The 10,354-nt window shown below is 49.0% G+C and overlaps 1 protein-coding gene across 1 annotated transcript; it reads left to right on the top strand.

The window, feature by feature from the left end:
• The first annotated feature begins 3,586 nt into the window (after positions 1 to 3,586).
• Positions 3,587 to 9,221, top strand: RBM18 (RNA binding motif protein 18). The gene is made up of 4 exons (XM_010151873.1): positions 3,587 to 3,736; positions 4,953 to 5,039; positions 6,829 to 6,914; positions 8,601 to 9,221. Exons 1-4 carry the CDS (start codon positions 3,587 to 3,589, stop codon positions 8,758 to 8,760), a joined length of 483 nt encoding a protein of 160 aa, XP_010150175.1. The 3' UTR covers positions 8,761 to 9,221.
• Positions 9,222 to 10,354: the final 1,133 nt, after the last annotated feature.

The raw sequence follows: 10,354 nt of genomic DNA, 5'->3' as shown, positions 1-10,354 counted from the left end.
GTTTCGCATGTGGCCGGTACCTTTGCGGCATCCTTGGGACAGCATTGTTCAGAGGAAGCCTTGCCTGTGTTTGAATAGCGCTTGGGGTGCCAGGAGGAAGAGTGGAGGAAAAGGAAATGGGGGAGCTGCTGGTGTGTCTCGCGTTCACATCAGATGACAGGAAGTGGAAATTGAGGTTGGCTGCGGTGATCTGTACAGCGCGGCCGGGCCACATCTGTGCGAGTAACTTCCAAGCCCTGGGTAACCCAAGTCGTTGCCATGGTAAAGCCTTTTATATGGTGGGGGTTTGTTTCAGGTTTTCCCCGACAGGTCTTCCTTCAGTCCTCTTGGCTTGGAGAGTTCTGTCCAGTTACTGTTAATGCCCTCACTATATTGACAACAACAAATCATAATCACAGCCTGAAACTTGGGGTTATATAAGACTTCAGTTCTGAGCCGTTCCATGGGGAGTAGAGCAGTGCAAAGCCTGCAGTTGGGAAAACGGCATGTGTTGGAAATGGCATTTGCATCATCTGTGATCCAGGGATTCTCAATAAAATAGATTACGTGAGTTGCTTCTAGGCTCTTAATGAAATTTGTTTTAAAGGAACAACTTTGCCGCTAAGGAATTCTTTGAATGCAGAGGTCCTCATTAAAATACCCCAACCATAAGGTATTCCTTTTAGCAGGGCAGCAGCAGGGGTTTTGTTGTTGCTAAATTGAATGCAAGGAGAATCGTCGTTGCCTTTCCACTGCCTGTGGTTGCCAAAGGGGAGCAGCGTTCTAGTGGTGAGGACTTTATTTTCATACTGATGAAACCAGAGTGCTTTTTGTAGCAGTGTGTTTACAGAAACAAACCTGAGCTGCGTTTACATATTTTAGAGGCTCTGCAAGTTCAACATGTGAGGTTTTATATACATCACATGTCTTCAGAGTTAGTGTTTTCGCTTGTGCATCTGTGGTGGCTTTTTGGCAGCTTGAGGTGGGGTGGTGAAGCTTGGCTACTGTGTAAACCGTCTCCTTTTTCTTTTCCTGCTCTTGCTTTTCTGTCACCCTTGCCTTCTGGGTGGAGACTGAGGGTTTGTAGGCCTCTTGGAAGACCACAGTGCTTCATCTGTATTCCAGAGGATGTAGGAAGCCTTCCCAAATCAATTACAATGTGTTTATTCCCCCAGGAGGTAACTTGGCCCTTCTGCACTGCTCGTCTGAACACTTGCTGCACCTTCACCTCTTTAAAAGTGCATATCCTGAATGTCCACCCTGACCCATCCTGTGAAATGACTCACATTCCTGGAACTTTCTTGCCTGGCTCCTGAAGCTTAACAGAGGGCTAAAGCCCTTTTCAGACATCCTATCAGGCCTTCATGGCTTAACCCCAGCTGCCAACTAAGCACCACACAGCCACTCGGTCACTCCTCATGGCAGGGTCTGGGAGAGAATCAGAAGGGTGCAAGTGAGAAAACTGGTGGGTTGAGATAAAGATAACTGAATACATAAAGTAAAAGCTGTGCATGCAAGTAAAGCAAACCAAGGAATTCATTCCCCACTTCCCATCGCAGGCAGGTGTTCAGCTATCCCCAGGAAAGCAGGGCTCCATCATGGGTAACAGTGACTTGAAGACAAACACCATCACTCTGAATGTTCCCCCCTTCCTCCTCCTTCCCCAGCTTTATACACTGAGCATGATGCCATATGGTCTGGGATATCCCTTTGGGGGTCAGCTGTCCTGACTCTGTCCCCTCCCAACTCCTTGTGCCCCCCTCCAGCCTCCTCGCTGAGCAGAAGAGGCCTGACTCCGTGCTAGCCCTGCTCAGCATAATGAAAACATCCCTGTGTTACCAACACTGTTCCCAGCACAGATCCAAACCACAGCCCCAGACCAGCTACCGTGAAGAAAATTAACTCGATCCCGGCTCAGACCTGCACACAGGCTTTATTAGGAAAAAATGTTGTCTGCCCTTCCTATTTGGGCTGTCCCTAAAGGTTCCTGGTGCCCTTGGCTGCCTTGGGCCACTACAGGCCCTTCGTGTCTGGACAGACAGGGTTTCATCCAGTGCCTGGTGCTCCGTGTGCACTTGGAGTTTCCCTGGCAGGCTCTCAGAGTGTTACCTTGAAAAGCTGAAAGTTGGGCTTAGTCTGCGTGGCTCGCTAACGAACGCTGTGCAGCTGATCAGTGCTGGCTAAGACACCCGTGTTAAACCCTTAGACAGTCCTTAACTCTGGGGTTGGGCTCAGGCAGTGAAACAGTGACGGGTCTCGTTTTCCTTCCAGGTCAGCTACTGTTCAACACGTTGATCCAGGGAACCGAGAAAAGCTGCACAGAGCTCAGGATTAGATGTGGCCTGTACAGCAAATGTGCTCCGTGTTTTAAGTTGTTCAGTGCAGTACATCCTAAGTAGACAGATTTACTCTGGCTTTCCCCCATTTTATTGGAAACAGCACACTCCTCGCTGGATGGCAGGAAGATAATTGGCTAAATAAGTGTCTGACTTTGATGTGTGTGTTACTGAAAAGCTGTCTGAGCCAAAAGCACTGGCAGATTTGGCCTGGGTAATACTGAGGTCTGTCTGGTGCCCTTTTTTGCCTGGTCTACTGTCAATTCCTGGTTGCAGTTTGTTCTGTTTATTTTTCTGTCTTCCTGCTTCCCCAGCTCTGCCAGGCAACTGGGAGGGTGGCTGCTTTTCTGTGTGATCTGGCCATGCCCTTGTCAGTGCACTGATCCTGCTTGGCAGGGGGGAGGGATGGGACTAGCAGTGCTGCTACAGGGAGTGGGGGGCCATCAAGAATAGTGGGGATCCTGAGGGACACAGCTCGGAGAAGAAAAGGCTTTGGGGAGACCTTAGCACATCTTCTAGTGCCGAGGGGGTAACAAGAAAGCTGGGGGGGGACGTCTTCCAAGGGCAGGGAGTGACAAGACAAGGCATAACGGGTTTAAATGGAAAGAGGGAGATTGAGATGGGACATCAGGAAGGAATTCTTCCCGGAGAGGGTGGGGAGCACTGGGACGGGTTGCCCAGAGAAGCTGTGGATGCCCCATCCCTGGGAGTGTTCAAGGCCAGGCTGGATGAGGCTTGGAGCAACCTGGTCTGGTGGAAGGTGTCCCTGCTCATGGCAGGGGTGGAACTGGGTGGGCTTTAAGGTCCCTTCCCAAACCAGTCTGTGATTCTGACTAGGGGCTAGAACTGCTTGTGCAGGGAGAGGATACAGGGGATGGAGCTTCAGGCAGTTGCTCAGAGCTAGGGGGGGGACACACACCATGTTTAGACTTGGAAATAGGTGTGATTTAGAGAGGCAGGAGGCAAAGCCCTCCCAGACCCCTTGGGAGCCATTGCATAGTTGTCCCAAAGCCAACTATTAATAGACTTTCCACATGCCTTTCAGCTGGCACCGCTGGGAGGGAACCTTTGTGCCTGGGGGCTTAGAGCAGTCACTGACAACGCAGCTCGGCTGCGGGTGCTGAAGGGTTGCTGTACAGAACACCCACCTCTGCGGGTGTTTGGGAATAAGTCTGTGACACAACTGAACTGCGTACGTAACCGGGCGTGAAACGTGTGTGTGTGCCGGGGGGTTCATCTCTCTCTCCTCACACTGAGTGGTGAAAGGTTTCATGCATGTCTTCTCCCCCTTCAGATACCACCTTCTCAAACTCCTTCAGAAGTTTGGCAAAGTAAAGCAATTTGACTTCCTCTTTCACAAGTCCGGTGCTCTGGAGGGGCAGCCGAGGGGTTACTGCTTTGTCAACTTTGAAACCAAACAGGTATATTGCTTTTATCTGAAACTCTGATTTAAATGACTGCTGCCTTTCCCCAGCTTTTATTTATGTTAATGTAAAGCTAAAACAGGAAGAGATAAATTAAATACCTTGTATGCACAAACCCACAGACTCTAACAGCTCTGCTCTGTGACAGCCACTCTGTGACTGCTCCTGGAAGTAGCAGCAGTGATTTCCTTTCTCCTCTGCTGCCTTTTCCTGAATCCTGCTGCCGAATGCTAACCAGAAAGGGCCAGTTCTTTGGTTCACTTTTGTAGTGAGCTGGTGGAGTTGTGCCACGGAGAGCTGCGGCTCACACCGAGCCTTGAATCATCCCACCTGAAATCCACAGCTCCTCTGAAATCCTCCTAGATTTTATTTTGGCTTCCTGAATGCACAAACACCAACTTGTGTGATGCTGCCAGATGTCCAATGTGACACATCTACAGCATCCTGGAGCGTACTGCCCCTGGCTGTCGTTCCGGCTGTCAGCTCTTGTTACAACCCAAAATTTCAAGTCACGCTCACCTGCAACGTCACAATCGTAGGTGTTTTGTTATCATTCTGCTAGAATTGTCCAAAAGCTAGGAAGAACAGTGTGTTTGGAGATGGCTTGTTTTTGTGTGCCTTTGTCTTTTGCTGTGCTGTAGAAGGGTGTCTGCAGAGCCCTGACACAGTGCCTTAGCGCTAGAAAATTACTCATGGCGAGGTGAAACAGCACTGCAACATAAATCTGCAACTGCTGCGAGTCAGGCTTTAAGGGAATGTCCCAAAAACTGGGATTCCACTGCTGAGCCTAGAACAGGACCCAGTGGATCATGTTCCCCAGTGCACACGAGCAGGATCTGGAATAAGCATCGGTAGGTGTTAATGAGACACACATAATCACTGTAATGAGTATTTTCTAGAGAAACTCCTGTAGCACAAACCTCCCTCAGAATGCTGTTCCAGTCACCTCTGTTTGTTATTTCCAAAACTCCTGATAATTTTCCCCTTTTCCTCCCCCAAAACAAGTGAAAGAATAAACCAGTACGGCTGATAAGTCTGGTTACTCAGATGTTGGAGTCTTCCAAAAATATTCCTGGGTTGGGATACAGCAGAGCAAACTTTCTTTGCTGTCAGCTCTCCTTACAGAAGACTTCTTAAAGCAAAAAGGCTCTTTGTGTACGAGTCGGTTGTGACTGAAGACGTGGTGTGTTTATTGAGCTGTCTTCCTGTGCAGGAAGCCGAAAAGGCCATCCAGTGTCTCAATGGGAAGCTGGCCCTTTCCAAGAAACTGGTGGTGCGGTGGGCACACGCACAAGTCAAGGTAAGCTGCTCGCTGTGAATCAGAATTGCTTGTAATTTGCAAAATTGAAAACCTTTAGTATTCAGGCACAGTTCTTGTCGAGGCTGTCTCGGCCTGGCAGGATGATCTCAGCCTGTTCTAGGGAATAAGCCCCTTGGACAGGGCGTTAGCAACCTGCCGCTGCTCTTGCCTGCGGCACGCTGCTGGGTGACCTGTAAGAACAGGGCACTGATGTTCTTTGTCAGAGAGTCTCTGCTCGGAGCGGTGTGGACAGGTTACTTCTCTAAATATCCACGTTTTAACTTTTCCCAAACTTAGTGAGTGATCGGCTGAAAGTTTGAATCCTTCCCTTTGTAGTTTTGCTCACTTTTTGGATAGGCGATGCATGAAAAATCCCTATTAGCAAGTACTTTGTTACTTCGTTCCACTCCTGAAAGCACTTATGTGGCAGCACCTCTAATTACTTCTGACTTTAAAGCAACATATTTCACATCTAAGCTAAATATCCTGTTATTGCTTGCTCTGTCACATAAAACATCAGGTTTTTAATATTAACTTAGGCAGTACCTTCTGGAACATCCTTGTTTTAATCTTTTTAAATTCTTGTCTTGTTTCTCCTGCAGTTATTTGCTAATGGCATTTAATAAAGTAATTAATTTTGAATAACTTTCTTTGCAGATAACTGTATTGTGGGGGGAGCTTCTTATTGCTGTTTTCCTTCGGGTAGTCTGCTTTCAGCATATGTGGATTATCCTACAAGCATCTTTATACCCTTTCTTACCATGTGTACTAGAGCATCTGGCTTTGGATGCTAGGGAAAAAAAAAAAGGCAAAACAGGTATCTTTGTTAGAGGAGACCATGTTGTTTTAATTACTGGCTTCAAGGGTTCCAGGTTCTTGTCAGCACATCCAAGCTTGTGCAAATCCAGGCTCCATTTTCCCTTGCTCTGTAGCTACTAGAGTGCCATGTGCTTCCGGATGCCTGAAGAATGATCAGACCATAAAAGGAGTTTCAGCCAGAGGAGCGAGTGTCGGCTCAGCTGGGAGCTCAGGGGCTGTCGGGCTCTGGAGAAGCACATGCATCAATAATCAGTGCAGTTTGCATGGCACTTTCTGTGGATGGAAAAGATCGAACAACACAAACCCCTGGCTTATTGTAACACGTGTTTATTTTAGACAAGACCAGCACCACGCTCAGTGGGTTTAAGATGAGCGGCCAAGGCTTACCCAGACTCTGTCAGTTGGAGCAGCTCCGCTGAAAAACAAACCTGACTTGGTGCCAAGCGAAATAAGGAAGTAGAACGCTGCGAATAGTTCAGGAGGCCCGTTGCCCACAGTGATGACAGACTCACAGGCTTCTTTCTGCAGAAAGGAGGTGGTTCCTAACTACTCTTTTTTTCTTATTCCAGCACCGCACGTTTCTGTGCAGATGTGTGCTGGGGTTACTTTCTGACTCTGCCCCACGTCTGTATAAAGAGCGGAGCAATGCAGTGCAGCGGTTACCTTAAAATTTACCATCTTTGCTTCGTGCCTTATAGAGAGGGGAACAAGAAGGGATAAGACAGGGTACGGTTTAGGGACCCGTAGCGCAACGCACGGAAGTGTTTGGTATCAGAGTCTACGTTCCACACTGGTACTTCACAAATATTAAGGTTGGGATTTATTTCGGTGTTTAGCCACCAAAATCGTTCCCAGCGGAAGGTTTACAAAATCTGAGGCGATGTTAATACAAATTCCAAGTGTAGCTGTGGGCAAGTGCTTCTGTGTGCATAATTCCAGCCAACTTCAACCCTTGGTCTCTTGTTCGCAGAGATACGATCACAATAAAAACGAGAAGATCCTTCCAATCAGTCTGGAGCCGTCTTCCAGCACGGAGCCGCCCCAGTCCAACCTGAGGTAGGAGATGGGATGGGTGAGACCTGACCAAACTCTGGGAATGGCAGGGAACTAACTTCTTCTGGGGAGGCCTTATAGCAGCTTTCCAGTACCTGAAGGGACTACAAGGAAGCTGGGGGGGGACTTTTTACAAGGGTCTGTAGTGACAGGACAAGGGGTAATGGGTTTAAATTGAAAGTGGGGAGGTTTAGATTGGACATCAGGAAGAAATTCTTCCCGCAGAGGGTGGGGAGACACTGGGACAGGTTGCCCAGAGAAGCTGTGGATGCCCCATCCCTGGAAGTGTCCAAGGCCAGGCTGGATGAGGCTTGGAGCAACCTGGACTAGTGGAAGGTGTCCCTGCCCATGGCAGGGGGGTTGGAACTAGATGATCTTTAAGGTCCCTTCCAACCCAAACCAGTCTGTGATTCTATGGTTCAATAAGATCTGGAGCTCTTGGCCTTTGTGCTATAAATGGAACGTGACAGAAAAGCTGGTTTCAGGAGGGCAGCTGGTTGCAGAGTAACTCGTGTGCTGTGGGAGACTTCAGACCTGAAGTTCATTTTCTCACGTGTGAAGCTACTAGGGCAGTAGGAAGGAAAAGAGCTGAGGGAAGAAATGAGGAATGTGTAACATTCCAACTGATTTGTCCAGGATGGGCTTTGCACTTTGTGTGAATTTCAGTGGGAGGTTTTGTACTGTACTAATTTGATTAAACAAAATGCTTATGAACAAGAATTTCTACTAGTTTTCTTTTTTATTTTCCCAGCTTTTGGTCTGGTAGGTCTCTGGGACGTGGTTAAATCCTCTAACCCCTCCGCTTACCTGAAGCCCGTAGTGCTGCTTTGCTAGTTCACAGTGTGGTTGAAAGGATGTCATTTTCCTCTGGCTTCTGGCAGTGGCACCCTATAAGGAATTAAGACTGGGGATAATTAATTTGCTTACAGATAAAATGAGCTTGGAATTCAGAGTTAACACGCTAGGATGTGGTGAGCAGAGGGACTTGAGTCCTGCAGATTGTTAGCTACGGCAGCGGCACAAAGGAGTTGTCTTAGCGAGGATGGATGCTGCAAGAAGCCCCAGCAGAGAAGGGAACATCCCTCCGTCCATACCCCAGGGAGGCTAGTGAATAAGAAAACTCCTAGGAATGTGGGGTGTAACCTGGGATAGCTTCTCCCTCTGGGATAAACCCTGCTAATGCTGAAATAATGTTTCTTTCTGGCCTAGTTAGTCTGGGGTTTTCCCCAAGCCAAGCGGTCTTGTAGCTGGGAGGAAGTCTGGCTTTCATTTCTCTGCCGTTCCCAGCTGCCTGGTCTGAGCCGCGCTCTGCTGCACATGCTCAGAACTCTGTAAATGACATCATTTTGCACGGAATAGGAAGCCTTGTTGTGTACTTGTCTCGCTCAGTGTCCTCAAGAAAGTGCTGAGTAGGTGCAAGGACCATGATTTTGTGGTGCTGTCATCTATCTTGGAGGACTTTTCCTAAGCAAATCCCTGCTGAGGGTTGAAATGAAACAGCGTGGGCTTTAAGCGGCTGATTCCTGCCTCCCAACTTCATGCCGCTTGGGAGTGCAGCGGCGGGGGCTGCCTTAGTCACACGAGGAGGGGCTGAGTGTTCGCATGTCAACGAAACCTCTGGGTTGCTGTAGTCTGATTCCGTGCTAAGGGCAAGCTCAGTTTCTCTTCTGCTTTTTTCCCTCTTTCCAGTGTCAGTGCAAAAATAAAGGCCATTGAAGCCAAGCTGAAAATGATGGCAGAAAATCCGGATGCGGAATACCCAGCAGCACCCGTTTATTCTTACTTCAAACCGCCGGATAAGAAAAGGACTACTCCTTATTCCAGAGCTGCCTGGAAATCTAGAAGATGATGCTTATGAATGGATGATGGTAGCAAGAAACACCACTTTGTACACCCGGAGTCCTCCGATGCTTTTGTACTTCGTAGAGCGAGAAGGATGCTGCCACGCGAGCGCGGCACGCGGCGCTGTACACCTTGGGGGGCTCTGAACGCTCCTTCCTGCCAGCGCGGCTTCACAGCTGAACGCTGTTCAGAAAAGTGGGTTCCCTTCAAAGCCTCTGATGAACAGGCAGACAACCTCTCGTTAGCGTGCATTCATTAGCAAGATTAGAAACAGTAACCAGCGTGTGGAGTAAAGCACATCCAAAAATACTCCCTTTAACTGATTACTTTTTAAAGTATTTTTGAACAACAAGTATTCCGAGTTGTGTTTTTAATGGAGGGGAAGCACTTGGTTTTGATGAACGTTCTGTAGTTACCATGGAAAACTTTCTCATCTCAATAAAACTCACTTTAAATAGATTTTTCTGCAACACTCTCGGGAGCCGTGCGTGCCGCGTTCTGTGTGCCCCGACGTGCGTTCATTGCGCGTTTCGATTTGCACGCTTTCGGGTGTGAGTTTGTGAGATGCTGACCTTAAGTCAGGATGCAGCACGGGTGTTTCCAGTATCATTTAGGCTGTAGGTACGTCCCTCCCTGTAGGAATCAGCGTACTGACGCCCCCCCCGAGGCCTGCGCTGCGCCCTAAGCTTCAGAGGGCCGTGGGGGCACAGCTGATGTTTGCGTTCGGTGATCCCCCGCAGCAGTGGCTCTTCGTAAACCGGATGTGGCGGTGGGAGAGTAACGCTGCGGCCTTGGAGACGTCTCTCGAGCACGTGACGTCAGTGTTTGACCAGGTCACGCTGGTTTTCACGGGGGTGTGAAGGTGGACGCTGGGTGCGAAGTTGGTGGTGAACTGGTTCTGCTCTGCGCCGGGGGCTTAATTTGCAAGTCTGATGGGTGGTGTTTTACTTAAACCGTTTGATCTGCAGCCCGTTCTGCTCACTAAACGCTCTCTGCAAAATGGAAATCTGAGGAAAAACCATTGTCTGGCAGCATCTTCTCCTTTGCACGCGCTGCGACTGCGTGGGCGAGGGGGATGTCAGGGAACGCGTGCGCTCGGGTCCGGGCGATGCGGGTCTGATTCTGACATGCACTCCCTTAGTCCTTTCTCTGGTGAATCTTCACCTCGTTGGTCACTCCCGGGTTCCTTCCCCAAGCTGGTTGACAGTGGTCTCAAAGCAGAGGAGGAAAACCACGTTGAACAGCCCCGACCCGCAGGTGCTGCTCGCTGGCACGGCACAGGTTTGTATTCCTGCAGCGGCGATCCAAGCAGAGCGTGCTTCCCGCCCCCAACCCAGCATCCGGAATGGGGCTGTGCATGTCTCTGGTGGATGGGTTGTTAGAAGCCCGAACTGTTCACAAGTAGGTCTTGTGCTGTTAAATATTTGCTTTTTTAGGTTTTGAGTAGCTGAGTAAAGAGAAAAGTAGTATTGTTGGGAGTTTGTACCCCTGTGACTGTCAGTAGCACCCGTTTTCATTCCTCTGTGAACAGCCTGGTTTTGCTCTTACGTGGTCTGTTTGTAGTCCTCGGCATCTCTACCTGTGTTATTTGGAACAGCAAT

The sequence above is a fragment of the Eurypyga helias genome, unplaced genomic scaffold (genome assembly GCF_000690775.1).
Source record: "Eurypyga helias isolate BGI_N326 unplaced genomic scaffold, ASM69077v1 scaffold19165, whole genome shotgun sequence".
NCBI classification, from domain to species: Eukaryota; Metazoa; Chordata; class Aves; order Eurypygiformes; family Eurypygidae; genus Eurypyga; species Eurypyga helias.
The sequence above is the reverse complement of the archived record's forward strand: the minus strand, read 5'-3'. Positions and strand labels throughout refer to the sequence as shown.